At 47.5% G+C, this 23,353-nt stretch overlaps 1 protein-coding gene across 2 annotated transcripts in view; it reads left to right on the top strand.

Moving 5' to 3' along the window:
• The window catches only part of LOC130298120 (oocyte zinc finger protein XlCOF22-like), a 71,201-nt gene that overhangs the window by 30,357 nt on the left and 17,491 nt on the right, over nt 1–23,353 (top strand). The window contains exons 1-2 of one of the 2 annotated variants that reach the window (XM_056551016.1): nt 1,986–2,106; nt 2,190–2,744. The exons of the other annotated variant lie outside the window; for it this stretch is intronic. Coding sequence (XP_056406991.1) covers nt 2,019–2,106; nt 2,190–2,744 — 643 coding nt within the window. The 5' untranslated portion in view covers nt 1,986–2,018. Of the gene's footprint in view, nt 1–1,985; nt 2,107–2,189; nt 2,745–23,353 lie in introns of those variants that run through there. 2 annotated transcript variants of the gene reach the window in all.

Below are 23,353 nucleotides of genomic sequence, written 5' to 3'. Positions count from 1 at the left end.
TTCAAACGTTTTGTACATAAATTATTATGCATCAGATTGTCCTACCTTGTCCCCTATAACTCTCTTATTATTCCGTATACAGGGATGTATGAAAGTCATTTTTTGCGCCGTGATCTGTAATTTTTATCGGAACCACTTTAGTTTTGATGAGACTCTTTGATCGCTTTTTAAGAATTTTTTTCTGGTCCATGAAGTTGTATTTTTTTACGTTTACGCCATTGACCGTGCGGTTACACATATGTTTAGATTTATTTTTGTTTACATTATTTTATTTTAAAAAAAGAAAAAAAAAAATTGGTAAATGGGGAAGATTCAATTGTTTATTAGGGGAGGGGCTTATTCACATTAAGTTAATGTTCTTTTTACCTTATTCCCAGTTTTTTAGTCCCTGTAATAGACTATTACATGGAATCTATAGATTACATACACTGATCAATGCTGTGATGCTGAGGCTGCCTGCAGGATTGGAGCGTCGTTCAGACAGCGTGGAGCGAGGTTAGGGACCTCCACCTGTTCTCTCAGCTGACCGGGACCCCGCTATTTCTATACTGCATGCTATAGTCTCCTGTGGGGGCTATAATATTGCAAAATAAAATTAAAATAAATAGTTCATGAATTTGATTTAACCCCTTCCCTAATAAAAATTTGAATCACGCCCCTTTTCCCATAAAAAAAAAACCTATGTAAATAAAAATAAATATAAACATATGTGGTATTGCCGCGTGCTTAAATATCCAAACTATAAAAATATATAATTAATTAAACCTCACGGTCAATGGCGTACGTGCAAAAAAATTCAAAAGTCCAAAATAGCGTAATTTTGGTCACTTTTTATACCATAAAAAATGTATAAAAAGCGATCAAAAAGTCAGATCATGGTAGCGATAAAAACTTCAGATCACGGCTCAAAAAATGAGCCTTCATACCGCCCTGTATGCGGAAAAATAAAAAGTTATAGGGGTCAGAAGATGACATTTTTAAACAATTTAATTTTCGTGCATGAAGTTATGATTTTTTCCAGAAGTGCGACAATATCCAACCTATATAAGTAGGGGATCATTTTAATCATATGGACCTACAGAATAAAGATAAGTTGTCATGTTTACCGAAAAATGCACTGCGTAGAAACGGAAGCCCCCAAAAGTTACAAAATTGCGTGTTTTTTTTTTCCGCACAATGATTTTTTTTTTGTTTCGCTGTAGATCTTTGGGTAAAATGGCTGATGTCATTACAAAGTAGAATTGGTGGCTCAAAAAATAAGCCACATATGGGTCTGTAGGTGCAAAATTGAAAGGGTTATGATTTTTAAAAGGTGAGTAGGAAAATACCTCCTCACCTACATTTTAAAAAGTTCAAAAACGGAAAAGCCCTGGGTCCTTAAAGGGTTAATGACAGGAGTCCCTGCTCTGAAAGGGTTTTCCTGCACAAGAGCAGAAGATATGTAAGATTTGATGCATCTCCTGCTTCGGAGCTGGGCCCATGGCTATACATTATATACCTCCTGCCCAGTCAGCCATAAAGGAGTTAAATGATGGTGATGCATTGCCACTTACCTTTTTTGGGGCCACACACTATACAGATAGCTGCTTATTGTCCCTTCTCCTCGCTGGGATAAGAACAACCAGTCTAGCTAGGGTTAAGTGGCGCACAGCACTGCCAATTCTATCCTTAGGGGCCAGACAGTAAGTAGCCATCTATATAGTCCTGGGGGAGGGGAGCAGTGATACTATGAAATATCACTTAACTCCTTACACTCCATGGGACGGGCGCTTTGGGTATAATGACCTGAACTGACAGCTGGATCATCAGACTTGCGGTCAGTTCGGGACATGTGACCATAATATAGAGGATCTGCCCCGACAAGTATTCACCTCATCATCCGAGAGCAAGAAGATAAATCATGTGCAGGAATATCCCCTCAAATGTCTCCATATAACATCCTGGGATTGTATAGAATTAAATGTTTATTCACAATACAGGTTCCTATAAGGTGCCAGGACGTGGCGGTCTATTTCTCCATGGAGGAGTGGGAGTATGTAGAAGGACACAAGGATCAGTACAAGGATCAGGTCATGATGGAGGATCAGCAGCCCCTCACATCAGCAGGTAATAGACATGACTATATACACACGTCCTCTCATTATTTGTATGTAAAGAATGAATTCAGTCTCTGTATGTGTTCCCTACAGTCAGATCCAGTAAGAGAACAGCACCAGAGAGGTGTCCCCGTCCTCTTGATGAGCAGAATATGGAGGACATTACTACAGAGAAAGATCTCATCTATATTAATGCTACAGACATAAAGGAAGAAGAGACAGATGTGAGCGGTGATGAGCAGTATAAGGAGCACATTCCTACAGGGAAAGATCTGATCAATATTAATGCTACAGACATAAAGGAAGAAGAGACAGATGTGAGCATCGATGAGCAGTATAAGGAGCACATTCCTACAGGGAAAGATCTGATCTATATTAATGCTACAGACATAAAGGAAGAACAAGAGACAGATGTGAGCAGTGATGAGCAGTATAAGGAGGACATTCATACAGTGAAAGATCTGATCTATATTAATACTACAGACATAAAGGAAGAAGAAGAAGAGACAGATATGAGCGGTGATGAGCAGTATAAGGAGGATATTCCTACAGGGAAAGATCTGATCTATATTAATGCTCCGGACGTAATAGTAAAAGAAGAAGAGACAGATGTGAGCGGTGATGAGCAGTTTAAGGACATTTCTACAGGTAACCACCCAGGTAAGTAGTAACCACTAAATACAGAGAAGGGTCACAGATTATATTCAGTCACCGGCTGCAATAATATTTTGGGGGAAGTAGTGGTGTAACTAGAATCTCTGGGACTACAGAACAAATTTTGGAATACCTCCCCTCTCCCCCAAAACATATCTCAGACTGGGGGCCTCCCAGCTCTCTCTAGGCGCAAGTGACCTCCGCTCCGTGCAGGGATTACTGTCAACCACTGCATGAAGAGGTGCCCGACATGCCTCTCTATAAATCTCTATGGGAGAGCCGGAGATATACAAACGGGATGCCAGGCAGGAGATCGCGGGGGTCTCAGGGGTCGGACCCCTCACGATCAGACATTTATCCCCACAGATTCTGTGGCTAGAGGATAAGTACTCATGTACTAGAGGGGGATACATGTCCAGGGGGATGCACGTTCCCGCATTTGGACGAGTATACACGTCCATGGTTCTCGTGGGTACTGCCCAGTGTAATACCGCACTGCCGGGACCAATGTAAACTTCAGCTGTTTAACCCTTACAGACCGCGGGCTGTAAGTTTTGTAACAGAGGGAGGGAGCTCCCTCTGTCTTCCCTGCAGCACCCGCAGCGCGATCGCTGGTTGCTGTGTGTAATCCCCAGCAGGCAGGCAGTAAACTTCGGTCCCGGCAGTTTAACCCTTACACCGGCGGCCGGAAGCAACCGCAAGCTGTAAGGAGTTTGACAGAAGGAGGTAGCTCCCTCTGTCTCTCTCCTGCAGCACCCCACAACGATCGCAGGGTGCTGCTAGTTACCTGGGCAGCCGGGGGTCTTACAGTCACTGTGTACTACAGCCAATATTGCACTTTCTCAATCTCACTCCCTTCCCTATCAGTGCTTCTAGCTAGAATGTTCTCCTGTGCAGCACACTGCTCTCTGATCCTCTCTATAATAGAACGCTGTAGACAGTGACTGGGAGGTGAATCGCTGCTGTTCTTCTGTGCAGCACACTGCTCTCTGATCCTCTCTATAATAGAACGCTGTAGACAGTGACTGGGAGGTGAATCGCTGCTGTTCTTCTGTGCAGCACACTGCTCTCTGATCCTCTCTATAATAGAACGCTGTAGACAGTGACTGGGAGGTGAATCGCTGCTGTTCTGTGCAGCACACTGCTCTCTGATCCTCTCTATAATAGAACGCTGTAGACAGTGACTGGGAGGTGAATCGCTGCTGTTCTTCTGTGCAGCACACTGCTCTCTGATCTTCTCTATAATAGAACGCTGTAGACAATGACTGGGAGGTGAATCGCTGCTGTTCTGTGCAGCACACTGCTCTCTGATCTTCTCTATAATAGAACGCTGTAGACAGTGACTGGGAGGTGAATCGCTGCTGTTCTTCTGTGCAGCACACTGCTCTCTGATCTTCTCTATAATAGAACGCTGTAGACAGTGACTGGGAGGTGAATCGCTGCTGTTCTTCTGTGCAGCACACTGCTCTCTGATCCTCTCTATAATAGAACGCTGTAGACAGTGACTGGGAGGTGAATCGCTGCTGTTCTTCTGTGCAGCACACTGCTCTCTGATCTTCTCTATAATAGAACGCTGTAGACAATGACTGGGAGGTGAATCGCTGCTGTTCTGTGCAGCACACTGCTCTCTGATCCTCTCTATAATAGAACGCTGTAGACAGTGACTGGGAGGTGAATCGCTGCTGTTCTTCTGTGCAGCACACTGCTCTCTGATCTTCTCTATAATAGAACGCTGTAGACAGTGACTGGGAGGTGAATCGCTGCTGTTCTTCTGTGCAGCACACTGCTCTCTGATCTCTATAATAGAACGCTGTAGACAGAGACTGGGAGGTGAATCGCTGCTGTTCTTCTGTGCAGCACACTGCTCTCTAATCTTCTCTATAATAGAACACTGTAGACAGTGACTGGGAGGTGAATCGCTGCTGTTCTTCTGTGCAGCACACTGCTCTCTGATCCTCTCTATAATAGAACGCTGTAGACAGTGACTGGGAGGTGAATCGCTGCTGTTCTTCTGTGCAGCACACTGCTCTCTGATCCTCTCTATAATAGAACGCTGTAGACAGTGACTGGGAGGTGAATCTCTGCTGTTCTTCTGTGCAGCACACTGCTCTCTGATCTTCTCTATAATAGAACGCTGTAGACAGTGACTGGGAGGTGAATCGCTGCTGTTCTTCTGTGCAGTACACTGCTCTCTGATCTTCCCTATAATAGAACGCTGTAGACAGTGACTGGGAGGTGAATCGCTGCTGTTCTTCTGTGCAGCACACTGCTCTCTGATCTTCTCTATAATAGAACGCTGTAGACAATGACTGGGAGGTGAATCGCTGCTGTTCTGTGCAGCACACTGCTCTCTGATCTTCTCTATAATAGAACGCTGTAGACAGTGACTGGGAGGTGAATCGCTGCTGTTCTTCTGTGCAGCACACTGCTCTCTGATCTTCTCTATAATAGAACGCTGTAGACAGTGACTGGGAGGTGAATCGCTGCTGTTCTTCTGTGCAGCACACTGCTCTCTGATCCTCTCTATAATAGAACGCTGTAGACAGTGACTGGGAGGTGAATCGCTGCTGTTCTTCTGTGCAGCACACTGCTCTCTGATCTTCTCTATAATAGAACGCTGTAGACAGTGACAGGGAGGTGAATCGCTGCTGTTCTTCTGTGCAGTACACTGCTCTCTGATCCTCTCTATAATAGAACGCTGTAGACAGTGACTGGGAGGTGAATCGCTGCTGTTCTTCTGTGCAGCACACTGCTCTCTGATCTTCTCTATAATAGAACGCTGTAGTCAGTGACTGGGAGGTGAATCGCTGCTGTTCTGTGCAGCACACTGCTCTCTGATCTTCTCTATAATAGAACGCTGTAGACAGTGACTGGGAGGTGAATCGCTGCTGTTCTGTGCAGCACACTGCTCTCTGATCTTCTCTATAATAGAACGCTGTAGACAGTGACTGGGAGGTGAATCGCTGCTGTTCTTCTCTGCAGCACACTGCTCTCTGATCCTCTCTATAATAGAATGCTGTAGACAGTGACTGGGAGGTGAATCGCTGCTGTTCTGTGCAGCACACTGCTCTCTGATCCTCTCTATAATAGAACGCTGTAGACAGTGACTGGGAGGTGAATCGCTGTTCTTCTGTGCAGCACACTGCTCTCTGATCCTCTCTATAATAGAACGCTGTAGACAGTGACTGGGAGGTGAATCGCTGTTCTTCTGTGCAGCACACTGCTCTCTGATCCTCTCTATAATAGAACGCTGTAGACAGTGACTGGGAGGTGAATCGCTGTTCTTCTGTGCAGCACACTGCTCTCTGATCTTCTCTATAATAGAACGCTGTAGACAGTGACTGGGAGGTGAATCGCTGCTGTTCTGTGCAGCACACTGCTCTCTGATCCTCTCTATAATAGACCGCTGTAGACAGTGACTGGAAGGTGAATCGCTGCTGTTCTTCTGTGCAGCACACTGCTCTCTGATCTTCTCTATAATAGAACGCTGTAGACAGTGACTGGGAGGTGAATCGCTGCTGTTCTTCTGTGCAGCACACTGCTCTCTGATCTTCTCTATAATAGAACGCTGTAGACAGTGACTGGGAGGTGAATCGCTGCTGTTCTTCTGTGCAGCACACTGCTCTCTGATCTCTATAATAGAACGCTGTAGACAGAGACTGGGAGGTGAATCGCTGCTGTTCTTCTGTGCAGCACACTGCTCTCTAATCCTCTCTATAATAGAACGCTGTAGACAGTGACTGGGAGGTGAATCGCTGCTGTTCTGTGCAGCACACTGCTCTCTGATCCTCTCTATAATAGACCGCTGTAGACAGTGACTGGAAGGTGAATCGCTGCTGTTCTTCTGTGCAGCACACTGCTCTCTGATCTTCTCTATAATAGAACGCTGTAGACAGTGACTGGGAGGTGAATCGCTGCTGTTCTTCTGTGCAGCACACTGCTCTCTGATCTTCTCTATAATAGAACGCTGTAGACAGTGACTGGGAGGTGAATCGCTGCTGTTCTTCTGTGCAGCACACTGCTCTCTGATCTCTATAATAGAACGCTGTAGACAGAGACTGGGAGGTGAATCGCTGCTGTTCTTCTGTGCAGCACACTGCTCTCTAATCTTCTCTATAATAGAACGCTGTAGACAGTGACTGGGAGGTGAATCGCTGCTGTTCTTCTGTGCAGCACACTGCTCTCTGATCCTCTCTATAATAGAACGCTGTAGACAGTGACTGGGAGGTGAATCGCTGCTGTTCTTCTGTGCAGCACACTGCTCTCTGATCCTCTCTATAATAGAACGCTGTAGACAGTGACTGGGAGGTGAATCTCTGCTGTTCTTCTGTGCAGCACACTGCTCTCTGATCTTCTCTATAATAGAACGCTGTAGACAGTGACTGGGAGGTGAATCGCTGCTGTTCTTCTGTGCAGCACACTGCTCTCTGATCTTCTCTATAATAGAACGCTGTAGACAGTGACTGGGAGGTGAATCGCTGCTGTTCTGTGCAGCACACTGCTCTCTGATCCTCTCTATAATAGAACGCTGTAGACAGTGACTGGGAGGTGAATCGCTGCTGTTCTTCTGTGCAGCACACTGCTCTCTGATCTTCTCTATAATAGAACGCTGTAGACAGTGACTGGGAGGTGAATCGCTGCTGTTCTTCTGTGCAGCACACTGCTCTCTGATCTTCTCTATAATAGAACGCTGTAGACAGTGACTGGGAGGTGAATCGCTGCTGTTCTTCTGTGCAGCACACTGCTCTCTGATCCTCTCTATAATAGAACGCTGTAGACAGTGACTGGGAGGTGAATCGCTGCTGTTCTGTGCAGCACACTGCTCTCTGATCTTCTCTATAATAGAACGCTGTAGACAGTGACTGGGAGGTGAATCGCTGCTGTTCTTCTGTGCAGCACACTGCTCTCTGATCCTCTCTATAATAGAACGCTGTAGACAGTGACTGGGAGGTGAATCGCTGCTGTTCTTCTGTGCAGCACACTGCTCTCTGATCCTCTCTATAATAGAACGCTGTAGACAGTGACTGGGAGGTGAATCGCTGCTGTTCTTCTGTGCAGCACACTGCTCTCTGATCTTCTCTATAATAGAACGCTGTAGACAGTGACTGGGAGGTGAATCGCTGCTGTTCTTCTGTGCAGCACACTGCTCTCTGATCCTCTCTATAATAGAACGCTGTAGACAGTGACTGGGAGGTGAATCGCTGCTGTTCTTCTGTGCAGCACACTGCTCTCTGATCTTCTCTATAATAGAACGCTGTAGACAGTGACTGGGAGGTGAATCGCTGCTGTTCTTCTGTGCAGCACACTGCTCTCTGATCCTCTCTATAATAGAACGCTGTAGACAGTGACTGGGAGGTGAATCGCTGCTGTTCTGTGCAGCACACTGCTCTCTGATCCTCTCTATAATAGAACGCTGTAGACAGTGACTGGGAGGTGAATCGCTGCTGTTCTGTGCAGCACACTGCTCTCTGATCCTCTCTATAATAGAACGCTGTAGACAGTGACTGGGAGGTGAATCGCTGCTGTTCTTCTGTGCAGCACACTGCTCTCTGATCTTCTCTATAATAGAACGCTGTAGACAGTGACTGGGAGGTGAATCGCTGCTGTTCTGTGCAGCACACTGCTCTCTGATCCTCTCTATAATAGAACGCTGTAGACAGTGACTGGGAGGTGAATCGCTGCTGTTCTTCTGTGCAGCACACTGCTCTCTGATCTTCTCTATAATAGAACGCTGTAGACAGTGACTGGGAGGTGAATCGCTGCTGTTCTTCTGTGCAGCACACTGCTCTCTGATCCTCTCTATAATAGAACGCTGTAGACAGTGACTGGGAGGTGAATCGCTGCTGTTCTTCTGTGCAGCACACTGCTCTCTGATCTTCTCTATAATAGAACGCTGTAGACAGTGACTGGGAGGTGAATCGCTGCTGTTCTTCTGTGCAGCACACTGCTCTCTGATCCTCTCTATAATAGAACGCTGTAGACAGTGACTGGGAGGTGAATCGCTGCTGTTCTTCTGTGCAGCACACTGCTCTCTGATCCTCTCTATAATAGAACGCTGTAGACAGTGACTGGGAGGTGAATCGCTGCTGTTCTTCTGTGCAGCACACTGCTCTCTGATCTTCTCTATAATAGAACGCTGTAGACAGTGACTGGGAGGTGAATCGCTGCTGTTCTTCTGTGCAGCACACTGCTCTCTGATCCTCTCTATAATAGAACGCTGTAGACAGTGACTGTAAGGTGAATCGCTGCTGTTCTGTGCAGCACACTGCTCTCTGATCCTCTCTATAATAGAACGCTGTAGACAGTGACTGGGAGGTGAATCGCTGCTGTTCTGTGCAGCACACTGCTCTCTGATCCTCTCTATAATAGAACGCTGTAGACAGTGACTGGGAGGTGAATCGCTGCTGTTCTTCTGTGCAGCACACTGCTCTCTGATCTTCTCTATAATAGAACGCTGTAGACAGTGACTGGGAGGTGAATCGCTGCTGTTCTTCTGTGCAGCACACTGCTCTCTGATCCTCTCTATAATAGAACGCTGTAGACAGTGACTGTAAGGTGAATCGCTGCTGTTCTGTGCAGCACACTGCTCTCTGATCTTCTCTATAATAGAACGCTGTAGACAGTGACTGGGAGGTGAATCGCTGCTGTTCTTCTGTGCAGCACACTGCTCTCTGATCCTCTCTATAATAGAACGCTGTAGACAGTGACTGGGAGGTGAATCGCTGCTGTTCTTCTGTGCAGCACACTGCTCTCTGATCTTCTCTATAATAGAACACTGTAGACAGTGACTGGGAGGTGAATCGCTGCTGTTCTTCTGTGCAGCACACTGCTCTCTGATCCTCTCTATAATAGAACGCTGTAGACAGTGACTGGGATGTGGATCGCTGCTGTTCTTCTGTGCAGCACACTGCTCTCTGATCTTCTCTATAATAGAATGCTGTAGACAGTGACTGGGAGGTGAATCACTTCTGTTCTGTGCAGCACACTGCTCTCTGATCTTCTCTATAATAGAACGCTGTAGACGGTGACTGGGAGGTGAATCGCTGCTGTTCTTCTGTGCAGCACACTGCTCTCTGATCTTCTCTATAATAGAACGCTGTAGACAGTGACTGGGAGGTGAATCGCTGCTGTTCTGTGCAGCACACTGCTCTCTGATCTTCTCTATAATAGAACGCTGTAGACAGTGACTGGGAGGTGAATCGCTGCTGTTCTTCTGTGCAGCACACTGCTCTCTGATCCTCTCTATAATAGAACGCTGTAGACAGTGACTGGGAGGTGAATCACTGCTGTTCTTCTGTGCAGCACACTGCTCTCTGATCTTCTCTATAATAGAACGCTGTAGACAGTGACTGGGAGGTGAATCGCTGCTGTTCTTCTGTGCAGCACACTGCTCTCTGATCTTCTCTATAATAGAACGCTGTAGACAGTGACTGGGAGGTGAATCGCTGCTGTTCTTCTGTGCAGCACACTGCTCTCTGATCCTCTCTATAATAGAACGCTGTAGACAGTGACTGGGAGGTGAATCGCTGCTGTTCTTCTGTGCAGCACACTGCTCTCTGATCTTCTCTATAATAGAACGCTGTAGACAGTGACTGGGAGGTGAATCGCTGCTGTTCTTCTGTGCAGCACACTGCTCTCTGATCCTCTCTATAATAGAACGCTGTAGACAGTGACTGGGAGGTGAATCGCTGCTGTTCTTCTGTGCAGTACACTGCTCTCTGATCTTCTCTATAATAGAACGCTGTAGACAGTGACTGGGAGGTGAATCGCTGCTGTTCTTCTGTGCAGCACACTGCTCTCTGATCTTCTCTATAATAGAACGCTGTAGACAGTGACTGGGAGGTGAATCGCTGCTGTTCTTCTGTGCAGCACACTGCTCTCTGATCTTCTCTATAATAGAACGCTGTAGACAGTGACTGGGAGGTGAATCGCTGCTGTTCTTCTGTGCAGCACACTGCTCTCTGATCCTCTCTATAATAGAACGCTGTAGACAGTGACTGGGAGGTGAATCGCTGCTGTTCTTCTGTGCAGCACACTGCTCTCTGATCTTCTCTATAATAGAACGCTGTAGACAGTGACTGGGAGGTGAATCGCTGCTGTTCTTCTGTGCAGCACACTGCTCTCTGATCTTCTCTATAATAGAACGCTGTAGACAGTGACTGGGAGGTGAATCGCTGCTGTTCTTCTGTGCAGCACACTGCTCTCTGATCCTCTCTATAATAGAACGCTGTAGACAGTGACTGGGAGGTGAATCGCTGCTGTTCTTCTGTGCAGCACACTGCTCTCTGATCTTCTCTATAATAGAACGCTGTAGACAGTGACTGGGAGGTGAATCGCTGCTGTTCTTCTGTGCAATACACTGCTCTCTGATCCTCTCTATAATAGAACGCTGTAGACAGTGACTGGGAGGTGAATCGCTGCTGTTCTTCTGTGCAGCACACTGCTCTCTGATCTTCTCTATAATAGAACGCTGTAGACAGTGACTGGGAGGTGAATCGCTGCTGTTCTTCTGTGCAGCACACTGCTCTCTGATCTTCTCTATAATAGAACGCTGTAGACAGTGACTGGGAGGTGAATCACTGCTGTTCTTCTGTGCAGCACACTGCTCTCTGATCCTCTCTATAATAGAACGCTGTAGACGGTGACTGGGAGGTGAATCGCTGCTGTTCTTCTGTGCAGCACACTGCTCTCTGATCCTCTATAATAGAACGCTGTAGACAGTGACTGGGAGGTGAATCGCTGCTGTTCTTCTGTGCAGCACACTGCTCTCTGATCTTCTCTATAATAGAACGCTGTAGACAGTGACTGGGAGGTGAATCGCTGCTGTTCTTCTGTGCAGCACACTGCTCTCTGATCTTCTCTATAATAGAACGCTGTAGACAATGACTGGGAGGTGAATCGCTGCTGTTCTGTGCAGCACACTGCTCTCTGATCTTCTCTATAATAGAACGCTGTAGACAGTGACTGGGAGGTGAATCGCTGCTGTTCTTCTGTGCAGCACACTGCTCTCTGATCCTCTCTATAATAGAACGCTGTAGACAGTGACTGGGAGGTGAATCGCTGCTGTTCTTCTGTGCAGTACACTGCTCTCTGATCCTCTCTATAATAGAACGCTGTAGACAGTGACTGGGAGGTGAATCGCTGCTGTTCTGTGCAGCACACTGCTCTCTGATCTTCTCTATAATAGAACGCTGTAGACAGTGACTGGGAGGTGAATCGCTGCTGTTCTTCTGTGCAGCACACTGCTCTCTGATCTTCTCTATAATAGAACGCTGTAGACAGTGACTGGGAGGTGAATCGCTGCTGTTCTTCTGTGCAGCACACTGCTCTCTGATCTTCTCTATAATAGAACGCTGTAGACAGTGACTGGGAGGTGAATCGCTGCTGTTCTGTGCAGCACACTGCTCTCTGATCTTCTCTATAATAGAACGCTGTAGACAGTGACTGGGAGGTGAATCGCTGCTGTTCTTCTGTGCAGCACACTGCTCTCTGATCTTCTCTATAATAGAATGCTGTAGACAGTGACTGGGAGGTGAATCGCTGCTGTTCTTCTGTGCAGCACACTGCTCTCTGATCCTCTCTATAATAGAATGCTGTAGACAGTGACTGGGAGGTGAATCGCTGCTGTTCTGTGCAGCACACTGCTCTCTGATCCTCTCTATAATAGAACGCTGTAGACAGTGACTGGGAGGTGAATCGCTGCTGTTCTTCTGTGCAGCACACTGCTCTCTGATCCTCTCTATAATAGAACGCTGTAGACAGTGACTGGGAGGTGAATCGCTGCTGTTCTTCTGTGCAGCACACTGCTCTCTGATCTTCTCTATAATAGAATGCTGTAGACAGTGACTGGGAGGTGAATCGCTGCTGTTCTGTGCAGCACACTGCTCTCTGATCTTCTCTATAATAGAACGCTGTAGACAGTGACTGGGAGGTGAATCGCTGCTGTTCTTCTGTGCAGCACACTGCTCTCTGATCTTCTCTATAATAGAACGCTGTAGACGGTGACTGGGAGGTGAATCGCTGCTGTTCTGTGCAGCACACTGCTCTCTGATCCTCTCTATAATAGAACGCTGTAGACAGTGACTGGGAGGTGAATCGCTGCTGTTCTTCTGTGCAGTACACTGCTCTCTGATCTTCTCTATAATAGAACGCTGTAGACAGTGACTGGGAGGTGAATTGCTGCTGTTCTTCTGTGCAGCACACTATTCTCTGATCCTCTCTATAATAGAACACTGTAGACGGTGACTGGGAGGTGAATCGCTGCTGTTCTTCTGTGCAGCACACTGCTCTCTGATCCTCTCTATAATAGAACGCTGTAGACAATGACTGGGAGGTGAATCGCTGCTGTTCTTCTGTGCAGCACACTGCTCTCTGATCTTCTCTATAAGAGAACGCTGTAGACAGTGACTGGGAGGTGAATCACTGCTGTTCTTCTGTGCAGCACACTGCTCTCTGATCCTCTCTATAATAGAACGCTGTAGACAGTGACTGGGAGGTGAATCGCTGCTGTTCTTCTGTGCAGCACACTGCTCTCTGATCCTCTCTATAATAGAACGCTGTAGACAGTGACTGGGAGGTGAATCGCTGCTGTTCTGTGCAGCACACTGCTCTCTGATCTTCTCTATAATAGAACGCTGTAGACAGTGACTGGGAGGTGAATCGCTGCTGTTCTTCTGTGCAGCACACTGCTCTCTAATCTTCTCTATAATAGAACGCTGTAGACAGTGACTGGGAGGTGAATCGCTGCTGTTCTTCTGTGCAGCACACTGCTCTCTGATCCTCTCTATAATAGAACGCTGTAGACAGTGACTGGGAGGTGAATCACTGCTGTTCTTCTGTGCAGCACACTGCTCTCTGATCTTCTCTATAATAGAACGCTGTAGACAGTGACTGGGAGGTGAATCACTGCTGTTCTTCTGTGCAGCACACTGCTCTCTGATCCTCTCTATAATAGAACGCTGTAGACAGTGACTGGGAGGTGAATCGCTGCTGTTCTGTGCAGCACACTGCTCTCTGATCCTCTCTATAATAGAACGCTGTAGACAGTGACTGGGAGGTGAATCACTTCTGTTCTGTGCAGCACACTGCTCTCTGATCTTCTCTATAATAGAACGCTGTAGACAGTGACTGGGAGGTGAATCGCTGCTGTTCTTCTGTGCAGCACACTGCTCTCTGATCTTCTCTATAATAGAACGCTGTAGACAGTGACTGGGAGGTGAATCGCTGCTGTTCTTCTGTGCAGCACACTGCTCTCTGATCTTCTCTATAATAGAACGCTGTAGACAGTGACTGGGAGGTGAATCGCTGCTGTTCTGTGCAGTACACTGCTCTCTGATCCTCTCTATAATAGAACGCTGTAGACAGTGACTGGGAGGTGAATCGCTGCTGTTCTTCTGTGCAGCACACTGCTCTCTGATCTTCTCTATAAGAGAACGCTGTAGACGGTGACTGGGAGGTGAATCGCTGCTGTTCTTCTGTGCAGCACACTGCTCTCTGATCTTCTCTATAATAGAACGCTGTAGACCGTGACTGGGAGGTGAATCGCTGCTGTTCTTCTGTGCAGCACACTGCTCTCTGATCCTCTCTATAATAGAACGCTGTAGACAGTGACTGGGAGGTGAATCGCTGCTGCTCTTCTGTGCAGCACACTGCTCTCTGATCTTCTCTATAATAGAACGCTGTAGACAGTGACTGGGAGGTGAATCACTGCTGTTCTTCTGTGCAGCACACTGCTCTCTAATCCTCTCTATAATAGAACGCTGTAGACTGTGACTGGGAGGTGAATCGCTGCTGTTCTTCTGTGCAGCACACTGCTCTCTGATCCTCTCTATAATAGAACGCTGTAGACAGTGACTGGAAGGTGAATCGCTGCTGTTCTTCTGTGCAGTACACTGCTCTCTGATCCTCTCTATAATAGAACGCTGTAGACGGTGACTGGGAGGTGAATCGCTGCTGTTCTTCTGTGCAGCACACTGCTCTCTGATCTTCTCTATAATAGAACGCTGTAGACCGTGACTGGGAGGTGAATCGCTGCTGTTCTTCTGTGCAGCACACTGCTCTCTGATCCTCTCTATAATAGAACGCTGTAGACAGTGACTGGGAGGTGAATCACTTCTGTTCTGTGCAGCACACTGCTCTCTGATCTTCTCTATAATAGAACGCTGTAGACAGTGACTGGGAGGTGAATCGCTGCTGTTCTTCTGTGCAGCACACTGCTCTCTGATCCTCTCTATAATAGAACGCTGTAGACAGTGACTGGGAGGTGAATCGCTGCTGTTCTTCTGTGCAGTACACTGCTCTCTGATCCTCTCTATAATAGAACGCTGTAGACAGTGACTGGGAGGTGAATCGCTGCTGTTCTTCTGTGCAGCACACTGCTCTCTGATCTTCTCTTTAATAGAACGCTGTAGACAGTGACTGGGAGGTGAATCGCTGCTGTTCTGTGCAGCACACTGCTCTCTGATCTTCTCTATAATAGAACGCTGTAGACAGTGACTGGGAGGTGAATCGCTGCTGTTCTGTGCAGCACACTGCTCTCTGATCTTCTCTATAATAGAACGCTGTAGACAGTGACTGGGAGGTGAATCGCTGCTGCTCTTCTGTGCAGTACACTGCTCTCTGATCCTCTCTATAATAGAACGCTGTAGACGGTGACTGGGAGGTGAATCGCTGCTGTTCTTCTGTGCAGCACACTGCTCTCTGATCTTCTCTATAATAGAACGCTGTAGACCGTGACTGGGAGGTGAATCGCTGCTGTTCTTCTGTGCAGCACACTGCTCTCTGATCCTCTCTATAATAGAACGCTGTAGACAGTGACTGGGAGGTGAATCACTTCTGTTCTGTGCAGCACACTGCTCTCTGATCTTCTCTATAATAGAACGCTGTAGACAGTGACTGGGAGGTGAATCGCTGCTGTTCTTCTGTGCAGCACACTGCTCTCTGATCCTCTCTATAATAGAACGCTGTAGACAGTGACTGGGAGGTGAATCGCTGCTGTTCTTCTGTGCAGTACACTGCTCTCTGATCCTCTCTATAATAGAACGCTGTAGACAGTGACTGGGAGGTGAATCGCTGCTGTTCTTCTGTGCAGCACACTGCTCTCTGATCTTCTCTTTAATAGAACGCTGTAGACAGTGACTGGGAGGTGAATCGCTGCTGTTCTTCTGTGCAGCACACTGCTCTCTGATCCTCTCTATAATAGAACGCTGTAGACAGTGACTGGGAGGTGAATCGCTGCTGTTCTGTGCAGCACACTGCTCTCTGATCCTCTCTATAATAGAACGCTGTAGACAGTGACTGGGAGGTGAATCGCTGCTGTTCTTCTGTGCAGCACACTGCTCTCTGATCTTCTCTATAATAGAACGCTGTAGACAGTGACTGGGAGGTGAATCGCTGCTGTTCTTCTGTGCAGCACACTGCTCTCTGATCCTCTCTATAATAGAACGCTGTAGACGGTGACTGGGAGGTGAATCGCTGCTGTTCTTCTGTGCAGCACACTGCTCTCTGATCCTCTATAATAGAACGCTGTAGACAGTGACTGGGAGGTGAATCGCTGCTGTTCTTCTGTGCAGCACACTGCTCTCTGATCCTCTCTATAATAGAACGCTGTAGACAGTAACTGGGAGGTGAATCCCTGCTGTTCTTCTGTGCAGCACACTGCTCTCTGATCCTCTCTATAATAGAACGCTGTAGACAGTGACTGGGAGGTGAATCGCTGCTGTTCTGTGCAGCACACTGCTCTCTGATCTTCTCTATAATAGAACGCTGTAGACAGTGACTGGGAGGTGAATCGCTGCTGTTCTTCTGTGCAGCACACTGCTCTCTGATCCTCTCTATAATAGAACGCTGTAGACAGTGACTGGGAGGTGAATCGCTGCTGTTCTTCTGTGCAGTACACTGCTCTCTGATCCTCTCTATAATAGAACGCTGTAGACAGTGACTGGGAGGTGAATCGCTGCTGTTCTTCTGTGCAGCACACTGCTCTCTGATCTTCTCTATAATAGAACGCTGTAGACAGTGACTGGGAGGTGAATCGCTGCTGTTCTTCTGTGCAGCACACTGCTCTCTGATCTTCTCTATAATAGAACGCTGTAGACAGTGACTGGGAGGTGAATCGCTGCTGTTCTTCTGTGCAGCACACTGCTCTCTGATCTTCTCTATAATAGAACGCTGTAGACAGTGACTGGGAGGTGAATCGCTGCTGTTCTGTGCAGCACACTGCTCTCTGATCTTCTCTATAATAGAACGCTGTAGACAGTGACTGGGAGGTGAATCGCTGCTGTTCTTCTGTGCAGCACACTGCTCTCTGATCTTCTCTATAATAGAATGCTGTAGACAGTGACTGGGAGGTGAATCGCTGCTGTTCTTCTGTGCAGCACACTGCTCTCTGATCCTCTCTATAATAGAACGCTGTAGACAGTGACTGGGAGGTGAATCGCTGCTGTTCTGTGCAGCACACTGCTCTCTGATCTTCTCTATAATAGAATGCTGTAGACAGTGACTGGGAGGTGAATCGCTGCTGTTCTTCTGTGCAGCACACTGCTCTCTGATCTTCTCTATAATAGAACGCTGTAGACAGTGACTGGGAGGTGAATCGCTGCTGTTCTGTGCAGCACACTGCTCTCTGATCTTCTCTATAATAGAACGCTGTAGACAGTGACTGGGAGGTGAATCGCTGCTGTTCTGTGCAGTACACTGCTCTCTGATCTTCTCTATAATAGAACGCTGTAGACAGTGACTGGGAGGTGAATCGCTGCTGTTCTTCTGTGCAGCACACTGCTCTCTGATCTTCTCTATAATAGAACGCTGTAGACAGTGACTGGGAGGTGAATCGCTGCTGTTCTTCTGTGCAGCACACTGCTCTCTGATCCTCTCTATAATAGAACGCTGTAGACAGTGACTGGAAGGTGAATCGCTGCTGTTCTTCTGTGCAGCACACTGCTCTCTGATCTTCTCTATAATAGAACGCTGTAGACGGTGACTGGGAGGTGAATCGCTGCTGTTCTGTGCAGCACACTGCTCTCTGATCTTCTCTATAATAGAACGCTGTAGACAGTGACTGGGAGGTGAATCGCTGCTGTTCTTCTGTGCAGCACACTGCTCTCTGATCTTCTCTATAATAGAACGCTGTAGACAGTGACTGGGAGGTGAATCGCTGCTGTTCTTCTGTGCAGCACACTGCTCTCTGATCCTCTCTATAATAGAACGCTGTAGACAGTGACTGGGAGGTGAATCGCTGCTGTTCTTCTGTGCAGCACACTGCTCTCTGATCCTCTCTATAATAGAACGCTGTAGACAGTGACTGGGAGGTGAATCGCTGCTGTTCTTCTGTGCAGTACACTGCTCTCTGATCTTCTCTATAATAGAACGCTGTAGACAGTGACTGGGAGGTGAATTGCTGCTGTTCTTCTGTGCAGCACACTATTCTCTGATCCTCTCTATAATAGAACACTGTAGACGGTGACTGGGAGGTGAATCGCTGCTGTTCTTCTGTGCAGTACACTGCTCTCTGATCCTCTCTATAATAGAACGCTGTAGACAATGACTGGGAGGTGAATCGCTGCTGTTCTTCTGTGCAGCACACTGCTCTCTGATCTTCTCTATAAGAGAACGCTGTAGACAGTGACTGGGAGGTGAATCACTGCTGTTCTTCTGTGCAGCACACTGCTCTCTGATCTTCTCTATAAGAGAACGCTGTAGACAGTGACTGGGAGGTGAATCGCTGCTGTTCTTCTGTGCAGCACACTGCTCTCTGATCCTCTCTATAATAGAACGCTGTACACAGTGACTGGGAGGTGAATCGCTGCTGTTCTTCTGTGCAGCACACTGCTCTCTGATCCTCTCTTTAATAGAACGCTGTAGACAGTGACTGGGAGGTGAATCGCTGCTGTTCTGTGCAGCACACTGCTCTCTGATCTTCTCTATAATAGAACGCTGTAGACAGTGACTGGGAGGTGAATCGCTGCTGTTCTGTGCAGCACACTGCTCTCTGATCTTCTCTATAATAGAAAGCTGTAGACAGTGACTGGGAGGTGAATCGCTGCTGTTCTTCTGTGCAGCACACTGCTCTCTGATCTTCTCTATAATAGAACACTGTAGACAGTGACTGGGAGGTGAATCGCTGCTGTTCTTCTGTGCAGCACACTGCTCTCTGATCCTCTCTATAATAGAACGCTGTAGACAGTGACTGGGAGGTGAATCGCTGCTGTTCTTCTGTGCAGCACACTACTCTCTGATCTTCTCTATAATAGAACGCTGTAGACAGTGACTGGGAGGTGAATCACTGCTGTTCTTCTGTGCAGCACACTGCTCTCTGATCTTCTCTATAATAGAACGCTGTAGACAGTGACTGGGAGGTGAATCGCTGCTGTTCTGTGCAGCACACTGCTCTCTGATCCTCTCTATAATAGAACGCTGTAGACAGTGACTGGGAGGTGAATCGCTGCTGTTCTTCTGTGCAGCACACTGCTCTCTGATCTTCTCTATAATAGAACGCTGTAGACAGTGACTGGGAGGTGAATCGCTGCTGTTCTTCTGTGCAGCACACTGCTCTCTGATCCTCTCTATAATAGAACGCTGTAGACAGTGACTGGGAGGTGAATCGCTGCTGTTCTTCTGTGCAGCACACTGCTCTCTGATCCTCTCTATAATAGAACGCTGTAGACAGTGACTGGGAGGTGAATCGCTGCTGTTCTTCTGTGCAGCACACTGCTCTCTGATCTTCTCTATAATAGAACGCTGTAGACAGTGACTGGGAGGTGAATCGCTGCTGTTCTTCTGTGCAGCACACTGCTCTCTAATCTTCTCTATAATAGAACGCTGTAGACAGTGACTGGGAGGTGAATCGCTGCTGTTCTTCTGTGCAGCACACTGCTCTCTGATCCTCTCTATAATAGAACGCTGTAGACAGTGACTGGGAGGTGAATCACTGCTGTTCTTCTGTGCAGCACACTGCTCTCTGATCTTCTCTATAATAGAACGCTGTAGACAGTGACTGGGAGGTGAATCGCTGCTGTTCTGTGCAGCACACTGCTCTCTGATCCTCTCTATAATAGAACGCTGTAGACAGTGACTGGGAGGTGAATCACTTCTGTTCTGTGCAGCACACTGCTCTCTGATCTTCTCTATAATAGAACGCTGTAGACAGTGACTGGGAGGTGAATCGCTGCTGTTCTGTGCAGCACACTGCTCTCTGATCTTCTCTATAATAGAACGCTGTAGACAGTGACTGGGAGGTGAATCGCTGCTGTTCTTCTGTGCAGCACACTGCTCTCTGATCTTCTCTATAATAGAACGCTGTAGACAGTGACTGGGAGGTGAATCGCTGTTCTTCTGTGCAGCACACTGCTCTCTGATCTTCTCTATAATAGAACGCTGTAGACAGTGACTGGGAGGTGAATCGCTGCTGTTCTTCTGTGCAGCACACTGCTCTCTGATCTTCTCTATAATAGAACGCTGTAGACAGTGACTGGGAGGTGAATCGCTGCTGTTCTGTGCAGTACACTGCTCTCTGATCCTCTCTATAATAGAACGCTGTAGACGGTGACTGGGAGGTGAATCGCTGCTGTTCTTCTGTGCAGCACACTGCTCTCTGATCTTCTCTATAATAGAACGCTGTAGACCGTGACTGGGAGGTGAATCGCTGCTGTTCTTCTGTGCAGCACACTGCTCTCTGATCCTCTCTATAATAGAACGCTGTAGACAGTGACTGGGAGGTGAATCGCTGCTGCTCTTCTGTGCAGCACACTGCTCTCTAATCCTCTCTATAATAGAACGCTGTAGACTGTGACTGGGAGGTGAATCGCTGCTGTTCTTCTGTGCAGCACACTGCTCTCTGATCCTCTCTATAATAGAACGCTGTAGACAGTGACTGGAAGGTGAATCGCTGCTGCTCTTCTGTGCAGCACACTGCTCTCTGATCCTCTCTATAATAGAATGCTGTAGACAGTGACTGGGAGGTGAATCGCTGCTGTTCTTCTGTGCAGTACACTGCTCTCTGATCCTCTCTATAATAGAACGCTGTAGACGGTGACTGGGAGGTGAATCGCTGCTGTTCTTCTGTGCAGCACACTGCTCTCTGATCTTCTCTATAATAGAACGCTGTAGACCGTGACTGGGAGGTGAATCGCTGCTGTTCTTCTGTGCAGCACACTGCTCTCTGATCCTCTCTATAATAGAACGCTGTAGACAGTGACTGGGAGGTGAATCACTTCTGTTCTGTGCAGCACACTGCTCTCTGATCTTCTCTATAATAGAACGCTGTAGACAGTGACTGGGAGGTGAATCGCTGCTGTTCTTCTGTGCAGCACACTGCTCTCTGATCCTCTATAATAGAACGCTGTAGACAGTGACTGGGAGGTGAATCGCTGCTGTTCTTCTGTGCAGCACACTGCTCTCTGATCTTCTCTATAATAGAACGCTGTAGACAGTGACTGGGAGGTGAATCGCTGCTGTTCTTCTGTGCAGCACACTGCTCTCTGATCTTCTCTTTAATAGAACGCTGTAGACAGTGACTGGGAGGTGAATCGCTGCTGTTCTGTGCAGCACACTGCTCTCTGATCTTCTCTATAATAGAACGCTGTAGACAGTAACTGGGAGGTGAATCCCTGCTGTTCTTCTGTGCAGCACACTGCTCTCTGACCTTCTCTATAATAGAACGCTGTAGACAGTAACTGGGAGGTGAATCCCTGCTGTTCTGTGCAGCACACTGCTCTCTGATCCTCTCTATAATAGAACGCTGTAGACAGTGACTGGGAGGTGAATCGCTGCTGTTCTGTGCAGCACACTGCTCTCTGATCCTCTCTATAATAGAACGCTGTAGACAGTGACTGGGAGGTGAATCGCTGCTGTTCTGTGCAGCACACTGCTCTCTGATCCTCTCTATAATAGAACGCTGTAGACAGTGACTGGGAGGTGAATCGCTGCTGTTCTTCTGTGCAGCACACTGCTCTCTGATCTTCTCTATAATAGAACGCTGTAGACAGTGACTGGGAGGTGAATCGCTGCTGTTCTTCTGTGCAGCACACTGCTCTCTGATCCTCTCTATAATAGAACGCTGTAGACGGTGACTGGGAGGTGAATCGCTGCTGTTCTTCTGTGCAGCACACTGCTCTCTGATCCTCTATAATAGAACGCTGTAGACAGTGACTGGGAGGTGAATCGCTGCTGTTCTTCTGTGCAGCACACTGCTCTCTGATCCTCTCTATAATAGAACGCTGTAGACAGTAACTGGGAGGTGAATCCCTGCTGTTCTTCTGTGCAGCACACTGCTCTCTGATCCTCTCTATAATAGAACGCTGTAGACAGTGACTGGGAGGTGAATCGCTGCTGTTCTGTGCAGCACACTGCTCTCTGATCTTCTCTATAATAGAACGCTGTAGACAGTGACTGGGAGGTGAATCGCTGCTGTTCTTCTTAGCAGCACACTGCTCTCTGATCCTCTCTATAATAGAACGCTGTAGACAGTGACTGGGAGGTGAATCGCTGCTGTTCTTCTGTGCAGTACACTGCTCTCTGATCCTCTCTATAATAGAACGCTGTAGACAGTGACTGGGAGGTGAATCGCTGCTGTTCTTCTGTGCAGCACACTGCTCTCTGATCTTCTCTATAATAGAACGCTGTAGACAGTGACTGGGAGGTGAATCGCTGCTGTTCTTCTGTGCAGCACACTGCTCTCTGATCTTCTCTATAATAGAACGCTGTAGACAGTGACTGGGAGGTGAATCGCTGCTGTTCTTCTGTGCAGCACACTGCTCTCTGATCTTCTCTATAATAGAACGCTGTAGACAGTGACTGGGAGGTGAATCGCTGCTGTTCTGTGCAGCACACTGCTCTCTGATCTTCTCTATAATAGAACGCTGTAGACAGTGACTGGGAGGTGAATCGCTGCTGTTCTTCTGTGCAGCACACTGCTCTCTGATCTTCTCTATAATAGAATGCTGTAGACAGTGACTGGGAGGTGAATCGCTGCTGTTCTTCTGTGCAGCACACTGCTCTCTGATCCTCTCTATAATAGAATGCTGTAGACAGTGACTGGGAGGTGAATCGCTGCTGTTCTGTGCAGCACACTGCTCTCTGATCCTCTCTATAATAGAACGCTGTAGACAGTGACTGGGAGGTGAATCGCTGCTGTTCTTCTGTGCAGCACACTGCTCTCTGATCTTCTCTATAATAGAATGCTGTAGACAGTGACTGGGAGGTGAATCGCTGCTGTTCTGTGCAGCACACTGCTCTCTGATCTTCTCTATAATAGAACGCTGTAGACAGTGACTGGGAGGTGAATCGCTGCTGTTCTGTGCAGTACACTGCTCTCTGATCTTCTCTATAATAGAACGCTGTAGACAGTGACTGGGAGGTGAATCGCTGCTGTTCTTCTGTGCAGCACACTGCTCTCTGATCTTCTCTATAATAGAACGCTGTAGACAGTGACTGGGAGGTGAATCGCTGCTGTTCTTCTGTGCAGCACACTGCTCTCTGATCTTCTCTATAATAGAACGCTGTAGACGGTGACTGGGAGGTGAATCGCTGCTGTTCTGTGCAGCACACTGCTCTCTGATCCTCTCTATAATAGAACGCTGTAGACAGTGACTGGGAGGTGAATCGCT

Source organism: Hyla sarda (assembly GCF_029499605.1).
Source record: "Hyla sarda isolate aHylSar1 chromosome 1 unlocalized genomic scaffold, aHylSar1.hap1 SUPER_1_unloc_22, whole genome shotgun sequence".
NCBI classification, from domain to species: domain Eukaryota; kingdom Metazoa; phylum Chordata; class Amphibia; order Anura; family Hylidae; genus Hyla; species Hyla sarda.
The sequence above is the reverse complement of the archived record's forward strand: the minus strand, read 5'-3'. Positions and strand labels throughout refer to the sequence as shown.